Below are 18,458 nucleotides of genomic sequence, written 5' to 3' on the forward strand. Positions count from 1 at the left end.
GCTTGTCCCTGTTTCTGGCTGTCTCTGTCTGTCTCCTCCACTGTCGCATTCAACAGAAGGACGGATCACTATTAGGCAGGGAAAAACAGCGTAATGCGCCAGTCGGTGTACTTGAATTTCCTCTCGGTTGCACTATTTGGCAAAAGGAGTGAGGGGCGGGGAGAGAGTGAGAAGAGTGAAGGCGGCAGCAATACCACCGGAAGTGTGGCTCTGGAGTACAATAAAGGCCTTGTTCTCGCCTGTATGACTATTAAGTTAAATGAAATAAATTGATAGGAAATTAGATTTTTTTGACATATGAAAATTAAGAAAAAAATACCTTTGTGAAATAAATATAGAAGGACTATGAGTAACAGCTTCTACTTCTCCTTTCTTTAAATGCTTTTGATATGATTTGAATTTGCTGGTGTTGTAATAATGTTTTGTATGATTCAAGTTCAATATGTGAGTGTCTTTCCTATGCAACCTCAGAAAATAAAGAATATCATGTCTATGTCTTGCAAAGTTAACTATAACTTTTATCTATAAATTTACCTTTTCTTTTTCTCAGACTATTTTTTCCTTAGAAAATTGACGTTTTTTCACCATAAAGTTGCAATTTCTTCCTTGTACATTTTCCTGTTTTTTCCCCTTAAACTTTGTCATGAATTTACTTAGTTTTTTTTCTCAAGTTACCAATTTTTTTCATAAATTTGGCAGATTTCTTTTCTTATGACGTTTCCTGTTTATTTCTTGTAAATGTGGCAGTTGTTTTCTTGCAAATTTGCTTGTTTTTCCTCATACATTTGTCTGTGTTTTGTTGTAAACGTTTTTCTCATTAATGTACCATTCTTCTTCTAATAAGTTTGCAGATTACTTGTAAATGTCCCCTTTTTTGTAATGAATTTGACACTTTTCCACATTCATATTCCTACATTTTCTCCCTAGTGTGTCAATTTCTTTTACTTCTCTTATAAATTGGCCTTTTCTCATAAATGTGGCTGTTTTGTCCAGCAAATGTGCTTGTTTTTCTTATACATGACCCAAAAACAATTCATGAAAATTTGTTTTTTTCTACTAACTTTTCCAACTTGGTCTCTACTTGTCCAGCCCCTAATTTATAGCTATTTATTTATTTTTAATTCCTCCAGTGGCACCAATAACTTCGTCACAAAACAGCTGCTTGTTCGTTCGTGTGGTTAAAGTTTTGCGCGTCTTTCTTTTGGGCGCTTTTATTATGAAAGGCTTGACCGGAAACATGGCGCCTGGCCTCCTTTAGCTTATCTGTTCGTGGCGAGATGGCCGTGGAGTCTCAGAGGTTCCTGTGAAGTCGAAACGGGCTCTGTGGACAGACAGCAGGAGGCGAGAGAAAGTCCCTCGTTCACGGTCCTCTTCGGCCTCCGTGTTTTAAATAATATCAACGGTAAGACGGAAACAAACATGCACGTGTCTGCTAGCTAGCTAGCTAGTTAGCGCGCAGGTAAACAAGCAGAAACAAAAACACCGTGAGCGCTCGTTTTGTTGGTTACGTTCTCCCGCCGAGGGGGAGGGGCGGGGGGAGCAGCAGCGGCAGACTGGGTTAGGTCCGTCTGCCGCTGCTGCTGCTGCCTTTCTGTCTGGGACACTGCTGCCTTTTCCGCAGAAATGCCTTTCCCGGACGCCCCCTTGTCTTCCGCAACTCTGAGGCCCCTATCCGCCCCTTTCCCCTCTCATCTGGAGCTGTAAATAATAGTGAGTATAAAAGAAACCGAGCAACATGGCTGACGCTGGCCCTGCAGAACCTGCTTGGTCGTTTTGTCAGTGCAGATGATGACTGTATGATGATTATTGTGTACATATTTTTTCTAACTGAGCAGGTTAGCTCGATGCTCATCAGACTCCCTTGCAGAGAATAAAGGAAGAGGTGTGGGGGCTCGTGCTGCTGCTGCCATGCTGCAGATTAAAAACAGTGTTTGTAAGTCAGCCTCTGGGTTTGCTGCATTGTCTCAGTCAAATGCAGCCAATAAAGTAATTGGTTTTGCATGTTACTGGAAGCGGATTTAAATCCTCCAGCCTGATGGTAGCTACGCCCCCTGTGCCAACTTGTAACCAAATCAAAGCAAAGGTCACCTGGAGGCTGGTCCCCCAGGTGAAGCTGCAGCTTACCTGCTGTTGCTTCCCTCACTGAACAGAAAAGCAGTAAGGTTTGGGAGTGAATGTGTATTTTTCTCTTTGTCTTTTTGTTTTCTTAGCACCCCAGTGAATGTTAAATATTTGATTTCCCAGTCCTGCTTTTTTGTGTAACCTGAAGGTGACACCGACTCTACCTAACACCACCTTTTAGTTTCTCTATTTCTATTTTAATTTTAGCCTACCTGTGTCTCTCTCCTGTTGTTTATCTGCTCTGATGTATTTTTGCACTAGTAAGCCAGTCACTGCACCTCCTCCCCCCTTTTTTTTTGCTATTTTATGTCAGGGTCCAGACCTCCAGTGCTGAAAAATGAAGCAAAAAAACCAAAACCCTGCAGTTCCTCTAATGGGCACTAGAGGCTGGCTCCAACAGTTGTTAAAGCTGTTAAAATGGCCAACTTTACAGTTTACAAATTTTCTTGAAGCCAGTAGTGTCGTGGTTACTTTGTGCACTTAACAAGTGAAAGGTTGCTAAGCTCAAAGCTAATATGCTTTAAGGTTGGGAAGAGAGTAAAACTGCCAAATCAACCACGCTGTGGCGACCCCTTGTGGCAACATAGGGACTGAAAATAGGTTGTTCTATTGTGGCTCCATGGTGTATTGGTTAATTTGCCTTATGCACAAGAAAGCCACAGAGACCCAGCATCAGTTACAAGCTGGGAAATAAATGAAGAGCTGAAAGCAGCGGTTTAATATGTTTGTCATAAATTTTAAGCTATACCTGCTGTTGTGAGGGCTGAGAAGGAAAGTAATGAAATCTAAAATATGCGATTTCATTACTCGCATATTTTGCGATTTCATTATTACCAAAATTAACATTTATTATTATTTGTAAAAAATCGGATAAAGATGGCAGTGTGTGTTAATGCTAAAGTAAAATACTAGAATTTCACTCACCAAAACTAGAGCACATACTTCTTGGATGGACTGTACCTCACAGTGAGCCGTATTATTATATGTCAGATATTTTTATAAAAAGACACGGCTGAGAGGTCCAGTTCAGTTTACGTGAAGTCCAGCAGACAGTCGGCAGCTACAGCCACCTGTTTCAGCATCCACCTGTCTGTCAAAGAGGCCATGCCCCTAACTTTAAATCTCAGCAAAATCATAACAGGTGACTTATATAAACGTTATATAGACTGTATAGTTGCCATGCTGGTGGAAAATATCCATAAAGACCAAAACTGTTTTATCAGGCTGCAAACATTTTAACATGATGGTCTATGAGGACTGACTCTGTTGTAACCAGCCTCTAGTGGGCATTAGAGGAACTGCAGTTTTTGACACTTCCATGTTACATCATTGTTATCATTGTTATCATGGACAATGATGTCCCATTGTCCATGGTTGTCAGTGATGCCTGTAGTCTATAACACAAGCTGCCAGAGGTCAGTGATGATCATACAGTCGACCTTCTGGTGTTTATTAATGAAAGAACCATTTAAAAAAACATGAAGAAAATGAATAAATTATATAAAGTCAACATAATAAGAATCTAAATGAGTGGCTATGCCGTCAAAGACACCAGAACACCAAACCTGCCAGAAACCTTTTTGAGCTCAGTGTTACACTGTTTAAAAGCACATGTTAGGGGAACTCTAGATTTATTTTACTTTCTGAATCATGACCCTGAAGAACAGTTTGGGCAGTGCTGGGACTTGATGTAATCCAGATGTTTTGGGAGGTGAAAGAACCCCAGAATTCCTCCATAGATTTTTCTAGTCTGGGTTTCCTTACGGTACCCCTACAGAGTGTGTGAGTACTCGTATTACTGTTGTTGTGGAGACGGATCTGTTCACGCAGTCACATTGTGGGGATGTGCGGCTCTTTCCAGTCCCCGTGAGCTCAGGTGTTAAATCTTTAAGGCTCACACTTGGTTACAGGTTAAGCTCGGGAATGTTGTCAGCTCTGATGGGGTAATTCTCCAGGAAATGAATGTAAGTGAGCTATTAGTTGGACCGAATGACGCTGATTCTTTGCTGTCCAGATTTCCTCTTCCCCTCAGGACGGCAGATGACTAATCCTGTGTTGCTCCAGGCAACGAGAGGAAAATCACCACCAGCTGCAGCCAAGCACTGCAGAGCGTCTCTGGTGTTTCTGGTGGGTTAGTCTCCTCTGCAGGTGAGCGGGAGCGTGTTTGAACATCTGCTCTGCTGATAAAACCATCAGAAAACCTGTTTTTCTTTCCTCGCTAGTTCTGCTGCCCAGCACCAAACCGTTTGCTCTCTTATTGTGAAATGTGTGCTGATGGATCAACCCAACGAGTGAGCAATCAGTAGTGAAGGGAGTAAAGGAAACATACAGCCTCTGAGGCCGGTTTCACAAAGATGGAGCTTGATTATGGTTGATTTAAAACGAATAGAATACCGTCATACTGAAAGAACACATCCAGCTGCTTACCCCAGTAGAAAATGTTGGTTAGAAGAAGAGGAAGCTCACGGGGAACGCTTAAAACGATTAAAAATGGTGCTGAGGTTATGTGGTGGGGGTTTTATTTTTTTTTTCTGTGGATAGATTGTGAACAGGATGTCAGCAGTCAGATTCGGGCAGTTTAGTAGTAAATCATGGCATTAATTTTTGCTAAAGTGGGCGTTTATAGAGATTCACAATGGCTCATTCTTCTGCAGAAGTATACCGCGTGGAAACCTTTTTAATCTTATTAAAATGAGTAAAACATAATTAAAATAAAACCACACAGATACATTAAATGTTCTGCTCTTGGGCAATGTTAAATAAAATGTAGTATAAAATCAGACTGCTGTTTTTAAACAAAGTCAACATCTGGCTTGTTAGCTCGTTAGCTCTCACACGTCTGTTATTTCACTGATGGCCTCAAAATTATATGAAATTTCAAGGAAATTTGCGATAGTGATGTAAATAGGTAAAAAAAAATACTGAACAATATTTTTGTGTGATTGCAGCTTGCAGGCAGCAGCGTTACTGTGTTATAGCAGTGATGAAGCATAAGTTAAAGAACAGTCAAGAACAGAAGTTGCCTAAGTTGCGTTTTCAATGGAAAAGTGTAGTAAAACTTAGAGCTGGGCGATATAAGATTTTTTCATATCACGATATGTTTTTTTCATTTCAGGCGATAACGATATATATCACGATATAAGCCAAATAACTATATTTGTAAGATTTAAATGTGTCGTTGCTCACAAGTAAAATGTGAAATAATCAGCAGATTGTCTTGATTTTAATATTTATTTCCCATAATAAGTTCAACAGGGTAGATGTACTTAAGGAACATGAGACTTTTTCAGATAAATAAAGGCAAATATTGCAAACTACACAAAAGGCAGCCGCTAAAGCGTTTAAGTTTCAAAATAGAACAAACAAAACAGACTACTAAATTGTCAATTCCACTTAGAAACAAAATATTAATTCTAAAAATAAATCTTAGTTTGTTTTACAGAAGAACAGACAAAATTAACTAACTTTTGTCAATATCAAATAAACTGAGAACTAAAAGGAAATTTTCAATCTCTCCTTGTTGTATAGCTTTCTGAACTTTCTGAATCCTTTATCATCCGCAACTGAAAATAGTTGTGGATGATTACTATACCTTTCTAATGTGACGTTGTTGTCCCTGGCTCTCTCTCTCTCTCCCTCCCGCTCTGTTCCTGTGCTACTGCGAGTGTAACTACCGCCCCTCCCCCCTCTTCCCAGCGCAAAGCACAAGGCTCGCGTGCGGAGTGAAGCTGAAAAAAAGTGCAAGAGATAGGGTGAGAGAAGGAAAGAAAAAAACCCACGGCTCGCGACAAGGAGCCGGCTCGCGTCGTTCACGTCAAAAATCCGGCTCTAAGAGCCATTTCGTTCGCGACCGACACATCACTACGGAATACCTTCGCACTACGGAACTTCTATGGCCCTTCCGTTCGACAATCTCTCCGGCATTGGAACCATCATCTCTTTTCTCTTCGGTAACCTGGTCACCCACGCTCTCGGTTGATTTTTCTCTAGTCGGCACACTCATTTCCTCCATTACGTGGGCAGCCCGGCTGGCTGCTTCCCAAACAACTACACATGTGCGGCTTGGCACTTGTGCTGTACGTAACAAGTCACGTGACATGACGCTGCGGCTGTGATTGGTTCGGCTCTGCGCTACTTAATTTGGATTGGCTGTTCTTTTCTTTTTTTTTTAAGAGAGCAAGGTCTATCGCTATAGTTTATTTTTTCTATCGAGAAAAAGTTATTTCGCAATACATATCGTTATCGTTCTATCGCCCAGCTGTAGTAAAACTGCTTAATACTTAGAGAATAATAATAATTCAGGTAGTGTAACCTTCACATAATGAAACTGAAAAATATTTTGTACCTGGGATGTTTCCTGTTAACCAGTTACTTAAAGCCCTCCTTTTCTACCATGCAACTGCATCAGTAATTTGATGCAGCAAGCGAGTGCTCCGTTGTTCATTATTAGTCATTTGTTTATGCTAATAACATAAACAAATGTTATTAGCATTTATTTATGGAGGCTGAGACGCTGCTCTCGCTCTCACGGATGTCTGAAGTTTCGTTTTATGTTTAAGGGAACATAAACTCATACCACCTTTATATTATATGACTTTTTTGTAATCACATTAAAATTTATAGCAGTATTATTGTAGACTGCATCATGTGTCACAGCCCTAATTAGCAGTCACTTCAATTGCTCGCCTAAAAGCAGGGAAAAGTTCATGTCACAACCAGTTATTTTGCAGTTCAACCACCAGGCCTGAAGTAGATTCGAAAAATCGTTGTCAAGATCGATGAAGAAGCGAGGGATGGACAGGCGTACAGAGATTTCCCACGTTGTTGGGAAGATGGCAGTGGAGTTCAGTCGGGGCAAGTCTTGAAGGTGTAGGTTTGAAGTCTTGAGCACAGCAGACAGTGAGCAGTTAGGGGGTCAGATGTGATGCGTAACAACCCGCATACAGATAAATAATACACTGCAGGCCTTCCTCCCAGGCTCCACTGATCAATAATTGAAGTCTCATGTTCAGGACATGAAACCTGTTCTCTCTTTTCCAACGTGAGATACAAGGTGCAGCGTGGCCTGTTGCCAGTTAGGAAAAAATATGTAATATTCAAGGAAAAGCTTTTGTAGCGCATGTGTAGAGGTAGATCTTTAATTCTAATTACTGATTTGACCAGTTCCCGCTTGATAGTGGATAAGTGAGCGCTTGTGTTGTCAGTTTTCAGATCAGGATATTGACTAAAGATTTCACGATCTTTCGTCATCTTCAAGTGTTTGACAGTCAGGCGGCGTGCCGTGTCTAATTTAGGCATGCCTCTGAACAAGGCGGTTAACCACCGACTGGTTGTTCTGGCAGAAACCGAGTTTGTGTGTTGGTTCAAGCTCCCGTCTGATGAATAAAACAAAGTTAAGAGGGTCTGATAAATATTGCAGCCTGCGATCAGAGTTCAGGGCCGATGCTCAGTTTGGATGGCAGATTCATCTCTCTGTCCCTTAAACCTGTTCTGAATATCCTGTCCCTCACCTGGAATTTGCTATAAATCAATAAAATCTGAGGGAACAGGTGTGCTTTGAAGATGTCAAATGGAAGACTTCTAGTAACTACCAAATTTACAAAACTTTCACTGGTGGATTTTAATTACGTGTTTAAGTGAAATTGTCACAGTTTATCACAGAAAATTAGTTTGAAGTACCGACTTACTATAATCATGTAAGTCAAGATCCATTGACATGCTTCTTTTTATTTAATATTTTGGGGTTTTGTGGCTGTTTATTTTTCTTTGAAGGCGGTATTGAGATTGTTTGTGGGTCGGCTCTGGCTCTTGGGTGTGTCCTGATGCTTTTGCCTGAATGTAATCTTCCATATTTTGTCTAGATTTCACTTTTTAAGGTTTTTCTACTTTGTTATTTGTTTTTATTCGCGATATTCTGCAGTCATGCAGATGTTGTCGGGTCTGTTGTGGTAAACTGAGAGCCGAGCCCGAAGGCAACGCCGTCAATTTACTGGTCGATCTGCATTCCTCCCCTCACTCTGTCACACCTTAACAGAGAGAGAATCTAAATATGAAGATGTTATTGTGATGTGATCACAGCATGGAACTTCATTATGACATATGTCATTTACTGTAACATCAAAAACATTTGGGGTTATTTTCTGAGTTAATGCGAGAAAGCCGTCGGTGCTGAATAATTGTTTAATGAAATGATTTCTGTCACAGGTTTGAATCTGGTTTTGCTGAAGAGGGTTGAGGAAAACGAGCTCCAGGTTCTGGAAAGCAACCTGCTGAACCTCACATCAACTGTGCTGAATACTGCAGACCGGGTAACCACTGCACAGCCTCATTAACCGCCTCAGTTTATCTCTACTTTTAGATAAAATTAGTGTAATTTTAAAGCCATTATGTGATGATAATTATAACACTAATTGTTCGTTGGGTCTTTGTGGATTGATGATGCACATTCAGTCGTGTGTAAAAGAAAGTTTCCACAGGACTCTCTGCAGCTCTGTGAAAAACTAAGTGCGCCCTGTGATTCAGAGGCTTGTAGACTCACCTTTAGCAGGAATAACCTGAAGTAATGTTTGACTATCAGTCCCTCATGTTCTTGTGGAGGAATTTTGACCCACACTTCTTATGACGTTGCTTCAGTTTATTGATGTTTGCAGGCATTTGTTGTTTCACAGCTCTCTGAAGGTCCCACCACAGCATTTCAGTCAGGTTGAGGTCTGGACTTTAACTGGGCCATTGCATCACCTCGATTCTTTTTCAGCCATTTTATTGTTGATTTGTTCCTGTGCACACTTGAGTGCTCCAGACCAGAAAACTCACAAAATATCCAGTTTTGGACCATTCTGTTTTTGATTAACAACACTTGGCTGCTACTTACCCTCCTAATTCCTATGCAAGCACTTAGGGTGAATTTAGTTTTTCACAGGACTGTAAGCTCGGCTGGCTGACATCCAGCAAAGACAACAAGTTACTCTTACGGTATTTAACAGAAATGAGTGTTTTTTTTTTGTTTTTTTGTCATTTCTGACATTTGACAGAAAAATCTCTCTTAATCCTAAGGAAATGAAACCCCAATTTAATAAAGCTTGTCACCAATATGATTATTATTATTAATAATCATATTGGTGATTTGAAGTTTCTATTTAGTAGAAAGTGGGATGTTATTTCATAGATTTGAAACACACTCATCCTCAGCTTCACATGTAAGAATACTTTAGTTGTGTCCCATCATCTTTCTGATTCTTACGTCTGGGATCTGGTTGCATAATTGTGTACTTATTAAACATTTTGTCTTCCGTGAACAATACAAATGAAAACAGTCACGGTATCAAGGTGCCGAGCCTCTAGGTGTAAGTGTGTGCACCATAGATAAAGAGCTTAAGGAGGGGAGAAAAGACTAAGGCTGTGTGCGAGTGGGTGTGTGATTGGATGAAGTGTATAGTGATTTGAGCTGAAGGAAAAAGCGCAGTATAAAAATGTCACTTCACCTCTTCCTCCCAGTGCACATAATATTTGATACCAACATGTTCTATGTATGTAAAGATATGTGCATGTATACAGGCAATAGTAGTTAGCACAGCCTGATCAAGGAGTATTATATTTAGTATTAAAATGTTCAAGCAGTTAAATGGGGTCAGAGTTAGGAGGTGTAACCTCTCAGTTTCTGACCAGTTGTTGAGTTCCCCCCCTGCATCTGGTCTTTGTGCCCCACCAAGCTCTACTTGTGTTGGACCTGTTTGAATGGAAAATTCCCAAAACAGAAAGGCTCTGACATCATGTTTTGTTGATCATGTACAAACATTTTCCACCACTAGATGTCAGTAAAGTTGCAGATAATAACTCCTCTGTGCTTTTTTTTTTTCTATTCTTTTTTTTTTTTTTTTTGGTCCTTGGCAGGTTTGAGCTGTAGCTGTGTGGCCGGGCAGCCTGGCTGCCCCCCTGCCTCCAGATGAATGAAGAACACTCCGGGACACAGAGGCACAGCTGATACAGGTCAGGATGCCCTCACTGCCCCGACACATACTGCTGCACAGAAATAGTGTTTGTTTTCTGTTGCATTTCCAGTCAAGTCCAGTGTGTTAGAAATGAATGCAGATAGTTGACCAGTCTTAATCATACCTCGTAAGACCTGTCATTCAAATCCAAAGATCACAGATGGTTGTAGTGGTGACTTGGAGATACTGACAACTAGGGCTGTGCGATATGGCCAAAATCTCATATCCCAATATAAGACATCAATCGTCCCGATAACGATATAAATCACAAAAATTTAACATTTTCTGTAAATTCTGTGAATCTCGGGCAGCTCGACGTGCGTGAAGTGTTTCCAGCTGGGCGTCGTGTACCTGGAGTCGAGTGTTTAAACCGATGCATGAAACCATACATTTTTAGACATAAGTTGTAACGGCCGCCGTTTTCTTTGTGAGTATTTATTACACAGCGTGCTGCGGGGAAAAGCCTGTTCTAACGTTTGAGTCTAAGGTTTATTTTTTAGCACCTGACGGCTCTTTTTTGCCTCTCATCCGTAAATACTCTGCATACTCTTTCACAAGATTCAGTTTATTTTGAAAAGCCTCAAGAGGATCTTGAGCTTTATTGTGAAAGGTTTATGTGGAAAATAAACAAGCGGACACGCGATGGTTTTACCGTCGTTGTTGCTAACGACAACACATAAAAACAGGTGCTTGTCCGTCTGTAGTGCAGTTATATTAAATATAAGAGAAAGAGAGAAATGTAAGAAATTAATATAGCCACTACAGTGACCATCAAAACGGTGAAAAAATATTGCCGTAAACAGTTTATTTTGTGACACCACGAAACAAACGATAGCGTAAAATGAAACGATAGATGTTTTTATATCGTCATCCAATACATATCGTTATATCGAACAGCCCTACTGACAACTGCAAGCAGCAGTGATGAGTAGAAATTCCTGTTGTACTTTTAATGAAGTCAGCCTGAGTGGTGCATGCATAGCTGCTGCACTGTGGTGCAAAGTCTCTGTGGGCCACACAGCCACAAAAAAATTGACAGTCATGCAGAAGTGCATGACGGTGAACTCGAAGCTCTGCGCAGACCTCACTGTGAAATGATGAAATTCATTAACCTTTGACACAAGTTGATCCTAGCAGCCTTAGAGACTCACAGAAACTATAACACGCCTCTTTGGGTTAGGCGTGTTTGGATCTCAGAGGGTTCATTCATTTAAAATCTCCTTGAAACTTGCTGCAAAGAGAGAGTCCAACATAACCAAGTGTTTACTTTTGAAGTCCTAAGCTTTGGTCACTGTGTTTAAATGTCTCAGTGTTCACAAATTAAAGGCTAATGTAGCCACCGAAGAACGCAGGCTGAGCCTAAATATTCAGTTTGGACTGTATATGAGAATCAAATTAGAGCAGGTGAATTGGTGAATATTTTAAATGAATTATAAACTTCATCCGTCTTTCCAGTTTCTTAACTATTTATCTGTCTTGAGGTTGACGTGGCAACACTGTACCGGCCTGATTTTATCATCACATCACAGTTTGAAACAGCAGTGTTGAAGGGTTAGCAAAGACTTTACCATGTAAAAGCAGTTTAGGAATCTAGCCTACTTAAATTAGGGAACAAAAGTGGAGCGATATCAGCTGAACACGAGTGATCATCACATTTTCTTCTTTAGGCTACGTCCACACGTACACGGGTATTTTTGAAAACGCAGATTTTTCTATAGGTAAATGCCATTTTGGGTCACTGAAAACAGAAATTTTTAAAAACTCCTGCCAGGCTGGAGATTTTCAAAAACTGTTTTTGCGTTTACGTGTGGACGAGGAATACGGAGATTCAGTCACACAATGTCAAAGGTGTGCGCCGTTTTTCACGTCACAGTGTGCGCGTAATTGTTTACATGAGATGAATTTCTTCAATGGCGGACATAAACAAAATACTGTTGCTGTTAATCTTACTATCTGCAGTTTCACACGCTTACATATACACACGCAGTTAGTGCCCCTCCAGTTAGAAAGACAGAGGCGTCAGAGTGAACGTCGGACGTGGCTTCTACATTCAACACAGACGCTGTCACAACCCAAATCCTGATGTTGGTTTTGAATAAATTAAATTAAAAAAAATAAATCTATGTATGCTGTATGCATTTTGCTCTTTCCTAAGTTGTGAGTCCACACAACACTCAAAATACTGTCTTTAGTTATTAATATTTGAAATGATGAAGGCACTTGAAAAGTAACATCTAATTAGCTGCCTTTCCAGAAAAACAAAAACTTTTCGTAAGTACTTAAGGTTTTGTGAAGGTACAAAACCCTGTTTACTCTTTCCCTCCCAGACTTCTAGACTTCTGATTGGCCAACATTTTGTTTTTAGTGTTTACATGTGGATGGAGATATTTTTTCAAAACTGCACATGTGGACGGGATTAAAAAAAAAACACCCCCCCCCCCCCCCCCTCAAAAAAAAAAAAAAAAAAAAAAAAAACCCCAAAACAAAACAGAAAATCTCAGTTTTCAAAAAAAAAAAAATACACCTTTACAGATAGATAGGTCTTTTGTTTTGTTGGTTTGCCCTCTTCTGGCTATAAATGCAGTATTTGGATGGTTCAGTTCTAATCGAATGTGATTTTTTTGTTGTTGGTTTTTTTTGTCCAGTTTTAAAAGCATTAGAGCAGAAACACCAGTTTTCTTTCAGGTTGATGAATGCTCAGAGCTGGTAATAACTGTGGCTTCCCGAGTCTACATCAGAAGACGTGCTGTTTGTTACAAAGTGATGCAGCAGTATGTGAGTCAGTGCCTGGGTGTTTTTCCACCTTAATTCAAATGTCTCTAATAAAGGCGAGCAGTAACAGGAAATATCCAGGACTTGCAGTAAATAGGCTGGAACACATAAAACCATCACCATTTTATATGAGCAGGAAGCTGCCGTTTGGTAAATGATCTGTATCGTGCGTTTCTCCTCAGGGCATGCAGGTGTTTCTGCCAATATGATGAAGAAAAAGAACCCGCACAAGTGAGTAAAGACGCGCTCCGGCTCATTTATTTTTGAATATTTGCTCTCGTGTGCAACTTTTTAAGGGCAGGGAGCATTGATTGTATTGTTTTGCATAAAGGAAGCATAAGAGCAGCCTCGGCCCGCCCACCAAAGTCCTGTCGCAGCCTCGACGCAACATCGTTGGCTGCCGGATCCAACACGTCTGGAAGGAAGGAGGAGGACATGTGATCTGGAAAGGAACTGTACTCGACCAGGTAACCAGAGGCTTCTATAAACTGTCCAATCATATGTCACTTCATTCTGTCTGTATACACCTGAGCTCACTTTCTTCTGTGTTAAAGATATAAAAGAACAATGTGACCACTCTGATACCACCAATTTTGAAGCTTCAGTGTTAACGTTTTGGCAGCTGCCATGTTATTGTTTTTGATAGCCAGAATTGACCTTAACTGGAGCTAATGCTGGCTTGCTTGGTTAGCATTGCACAGAGAGATGCCTGCAAATGAAATACTTGGATTTCACTCACCAGAACTAGAGCACACTAATGGGTGGTCTGTTTGTTATTTATTGTTGCTAGTTACTTCTGAGGTAACTGCAAGACAGAAACTACACACATTCTATAGAGAGGTGTACTTCAGTGACTTGAATTACTTAAGACAGGGGTGGGCAACTCCAGGCCTCAAGGGCCGTTGTGTCCTGCAGGTTTTAGATCTCACCCTGGGTCAATGTACCTGAATCAAATGATTAGTTCATTACCGGGCCTCTGGAGGACTTCAAGACATGCTGAGGAGGTAATTTAGCCATTTGAATCAGCTGTGTTGGATTAAGGGCACATCTAAATGGGCCCTTGAGGCCTGGAGTTGCCTATACCTGACTTAAGGTAAAGCTCAACAGAGTGGTAAAGCATTTCCTAACTTACATAACTAATTAGTAAACTATTTAAAAAACTGCAGTTTTAGGCACTTGGCCTTAATTTTTCTGTTGCTGTCATATTATTAAATATTATTATGATGTTACTGTTGCATTAATTTATGAGGTTGTGTGGACACAAGCACAAAAATTGGGTATTTGTGTCCCACAGGTGCCTGTGAACCCGTCTCTCTATCTGATAAAGTATGATGGATTTGACTGTGTTTATGGTTTGGAGCTTCATAAAGATGAGAGGGTTCAGGGACTGGAAGTGCTCCCCGACAGACTTGGTAAGGCTGAACATAATTTAAACCCTTTTATTTTTCTTCTTTGTCTAAAGGTGCTGACACAGCAGACATGTAAACAAGTAACATGAATTGTGATTTCATTTTGACCCCATCAGCTAAGTCCCGTCTGACAGACGTCAACCTGGCCGACGCCATGATAGGTAAAGCGGTGGAGCACATGTTTGAGACAGAGGAGGGTCCGAAGGAGGAGTGGAGGGGTATGGTGCTGGCCCGGGCTCCCATCATGACCAGCTGGTTCTACATCACCTACGAGAAAGACCCTGTCCTGTACATGTACCAGCTGCTGGACGACTACAAAGAAGGAGACCTGCGCATCATGCCCGACTCTAGTGAGTGAAATTCATTTTTAAAGAGACTCTGCCGAGCATTTGGATCATATTTGCATATGTTGTCCACATTAAAGGCCATTTTCTGTTTAAATAAAATGAAAGTTGATGTGCTTTCTATGTGGTAAGGATCGTATTCTAAATGAACTATTCTATATTTTCCAATATTTCTGCTTTTAATTTCATCTAAAAGTTGTGCTGCACAGTCTCACCTCCATACATTATACATACATTATATATACATTGGTTAGCTGCAGTTGTTGGGCAGCAATTGGCTTTTGGGAGAAATTGTCCATCCCCATTCTTATTCATGGACCGTAGAAAAAATGCACTTTTATCAAAGCTGCTTGTGTACAACTAGTTCTTGTAAAGTAATCTTGAAGGATTACTTGTGTAAAGGGTCAGATTTACCCCTAACAGTAACCTAACCAAGCACAGTACTGTGCAGAAGTCTTGCTTCAACCCTAATTTATTTATTTATTATTTTTAACTACATGGCTTTTAAGGAGGCAGACTTTCTTTTGATTTTTGAAAAAGCGGTTTTCAGCAGTAGTTCTTCATCATGAGGCTTTTTGGAAATCTTTCAGGTTTTCTTTTGACATTGGATACTTTTTCAAATATCTGAAAAAGACTATAGACACGAGATAAACAGTAACTGAACATCATGTCCTTGAGAAATGGGAGGAATAAAATCCAGCAAAGACCTGACACATGATGTTAGAGATGTATCTGGAGCTTCAGGTGTTTCATCTATTGTTTACTGAAGGCTCATCAGAATTGATTTAAGTGGAAGGATGGCTGTCAAGAAGCCATTCTTACTGAAGGGAAACGGGGAGAAAATGCTGAGGTATGACACATTACACAACAACTGAACTGAAAATCAGTTGCAACAGCTCTGATGGAGTGATGAATCTAAATTTGAAATATTTTGGTTCAACTTATTGTCAGTGTGTACAGAGGAGGTTGGGAGAGGTACAACAGTGAGCCATGTAAAGCATGGTGGAGCCTCTGTCATGGTTTGTAACTGGACATCATGGAATCATGAATCCAGAAAAATACCATTAGATTTTGATCCACCATGCCATACCATCTGAAAAGCAATGATCCCAAACACACTGCCAATGCAGTAAAAGGATTGGCACATGGATAGAGAAACACACAAAGGAACATTATCAGTCACTATCAGGCCTTCCATAGAGCCCGGCCTAAACCTGACCCAAAGAGTAAGTGAGAATAAAAAGCCCATGGAAATGAAACTATACAGCAGATAGAGAAAAAGTAAAACTAAGTGCAAAAATAAATGTCCAAATAGACTTCATGTTCACCCCTATTAGCGGGAGTTTGTAGGTCTTTAAAGTGGAACAGTAATTTCTGTCTCAGTGTTGGGACCGATTTAAAACGATAACCTGTGAGTTATGGGTGCAACCTCAACATTGCAAAATGGGCTAAAACCTTAAAATGCAAACATGTTGGTGAATCAGTAACATTTTTATCTATTTAAGAAAACAAACAAACAAACACATCTGTTTTAGCAGCTGTCTCACTTTCTCCTGCAGATGACAGCGTCCCAACAGAGAGGGAGCCAGGCGAGGTGGTGGACAGCCTGGTGGGTAAACAGGTCGAGTACGCCAAAGAGGACGGCGGCAAACGAACAGGCATGGTCATCCACCAGGTAGAGGCCAAGCCGTCCGTCTACTTCATCAAGTTTGATGATGACTTCCTCATTTATGTGTATGACCTGGTCAAAACTTCGTAAGATTCTGTGGATTTCCTGAAGCCCACCCAAACCCAGTGCGATGGAAAGAAAATGCAGCACACGTCAAGACATCTGAAGCATTTAACCCGGACTTGTTCTTCGGACCATCAAAGATGAAAATAAAGACTGAAAAGAAGATTTTTCACAGCGGGAAATTAGAAGAAAGGCTGTTTTTGCGAGTCAACTTGTTTCTCTGCAGGAAGGTTTAAAATGGAAAAAAGACCTCCTTTAAACCCTTAAAATAATAGGAAAAAGTTACCTTTAATAGGTCTAAAAGCTTTTGAAGCCCTGTGTTACATTTCTGGAAAAAAAGAAAGTTATGTAAAAGATCAATTTTAGAATAGAAAATAATACAACATGGATTAGATTCAAGAAGAGGCTTCTTTTTTTTTTTTTTTTTTAAACTTTTACTAAACAGTGATCTTGTAAATAGATCAATAGTAGCCATCTCTTTTTTGCTTGAGCATTTAAAGATTCTTCTGGAAAGATTTCTGTGTCATGTTTTCTACTGAAGCTCACCTGGCCACAGAAAAACAAGCAGACTCCCAGTGAAGAAATGTAGCTTGAAGCCGGTTGTTGGAAGGGACTTGACTAGAAATCAACAAATCAAACAGACTAGAAGATGAAGAAGATGATGATGATGATTATGATGAAGATGATAAAGAAGAAGGATTCTTAGACTGGAACATTTCTAGTCACGATGAAGGAGGAGTTGGTGTTTGGACTCAGATGCCACATCTCAGTGTTGACGATAACTTCTCCATCTGCCTAGCATTACCATGTATGGAAGCTCATTTCTGCCATGATTAAAAAATACTCATGCTAAAGGCAGTATTACAATATTTCTAAGTAAAAATTATGACGCCCTAAATCCGAATAATCTGATAGTTTTGAAAGGTAGCTAGATGCGCCGTTTGGCATACGCTTCACTGAATCATGAATTCATACATTCGCATTTCTGTGTGAATATGCAGAATTTGTAGTTCAGGCTCTGTTGGCCAGTAACAAAGGTAAACAGAGCAAAGCAAGTGAGGATTGTCTGACAGTGATTTAACTTTTTTTTTTTTTTTTAATTTATATGCAGATAGAACATGACAGCCAGAAATGCTGGTTGTTCCCAGGGGTTAATTCAGCAAATACGTCCAAAAACATCCAATCATTTTCACAATTTTACAAGTTTAGTTAGTTTAGCTGTTCAAAGAAAATGATAGGAAAAAAAAATCTGAATCTTGACTATTTTTTTAGATTCATTTCCGACATCAGTTTTATTTAATATTACAAACTTTTACAAACAAAGCCAAAAGTATTCACTTATTATGTTGATGTTGAACTAAGTAAACAGTATTTCATTTTAAGATCAGATTAAATAATACTTTGACTTGCTAGCTAATATTTAAACTAATGATTTACAATCCTTGCTCAGTGAGATAAAATCTTTGCCTTTAAAACAGGGTCCTGTTTCATAAGTCTGACTAAGCAAGGCTTTTATTGTTGGTTTGTTTTTGTTGTATTTAAATGGTCATTTATTTTCTTGGTACAAATGGGCTTCCATACAACAGAACTCCATAAGACAGGAAGTGAAACAAACTGGTTCCGTTTTGACAGTTTAATGTCAAAGCTGGACTTTGTAAAGCCCTGGAAACTGTTGGCCCAAACTAAACGCCTTCATCCAAGCCGGGTGGTTTGGTGACATCTCTCTGAAAAAGGAACTGTTGAAAACATCAAAATGACCTTTGGAAATATCCTAAACGCCAATTTGTGGCCCATCTGATTGGATGAAGGAAAAACTACATTTTTTGTTTGGCTCTTGTACAGAGAAAACCAAGCTTATTTTCATCACATTGTGCGCTACTCACACAGGCCCCATGTTGAAGACAAAAAAAAAAAGCTCATCTAAAATCTCCAGCAGTTCCAAACTGTGATTTAAAAAAAAAAGAAAAAAAGTTTTTTGTTTTTGTTCCTTTTTTGCTTTCGTCTTTGCCAAAATTCCCCCTTCTTGTCGTGAAGTTGTTTGATGTTAAAGATGATTGCTTTTTTTTTTTTTTCTGTTTTTTCTCGTGATTTC

At 39.9% G+C, this 18,458-nt stretch overlaps 1 protein-coding gene across 5 annotated transcripts; it reads left to right on the forward strand.

Annotated features, from left to right (window-relative positions):
• The first annotated feature begins 1,258 nt into the window (after positions 1 to 1,258).
• LOC134618332 (spindlin-1) lies at positions 1,259 to 17,474 on the forward strand. Of its 5 annotated transcripts, none has more exons than XM_063463698.1 (9): positions 1,259 to 1,402; positions 4,136 to 4,269; positions 8,326 to 8,429; positions 10,012 to 10,107; positions 13,064 to 13,112; positions 13,213 to 13,348; positions 14,176 to 14,293; positions 14,407 to 14,640; positions 16,194 to 17,474. In XM_063463698.1, exons 4-9 carry the CDS (start codon positions 10,068 to 10,070, stop codon positions 16,391 to 16,393), a joined length of 777 nt encoding a protein of 258 aa, XP_063319768.1. In that variant the 5' UTR covers positions 1,259 to 1,402; positions 4,136 to 4,269; positions 8,326 to 8,429; positions 10,012 to 10,067; the 3' UTR covers positions 16,394 to 17,474. The 5 variants fall into 5 exon arrangements, with proteins under 5 accessions (XP_063319768.1, XP_063319765.1, XP_063319769.1 ...); XM_063463696.1 differs by lacking the exon at positions 1,259 to 1,402 and adding an exon at positions 1,475 to 1,710; XM_063463695.1 differs by lacking the exon at positions 4,136 to 4,269.
• Positions 17,475 to 18,458: the final 984 nt, after the last annotated feature.

This window comes from Pelmatolapia mariae, linkage group LG20, assembly GCF_036321145.2.
Source record: "Pelmatolapia mariae isolate MD_Pm_ZW linkage group LG20, Pm_UMD_F_2, whole genome shotgun sequence".
NCBI classification, from domain to species: Eukaryota; Metazoa; Chordata; class Actinopteri; order Cichliformes; family Cichlidae; genus Pelmatolapia; species Pelmatolapia mariae.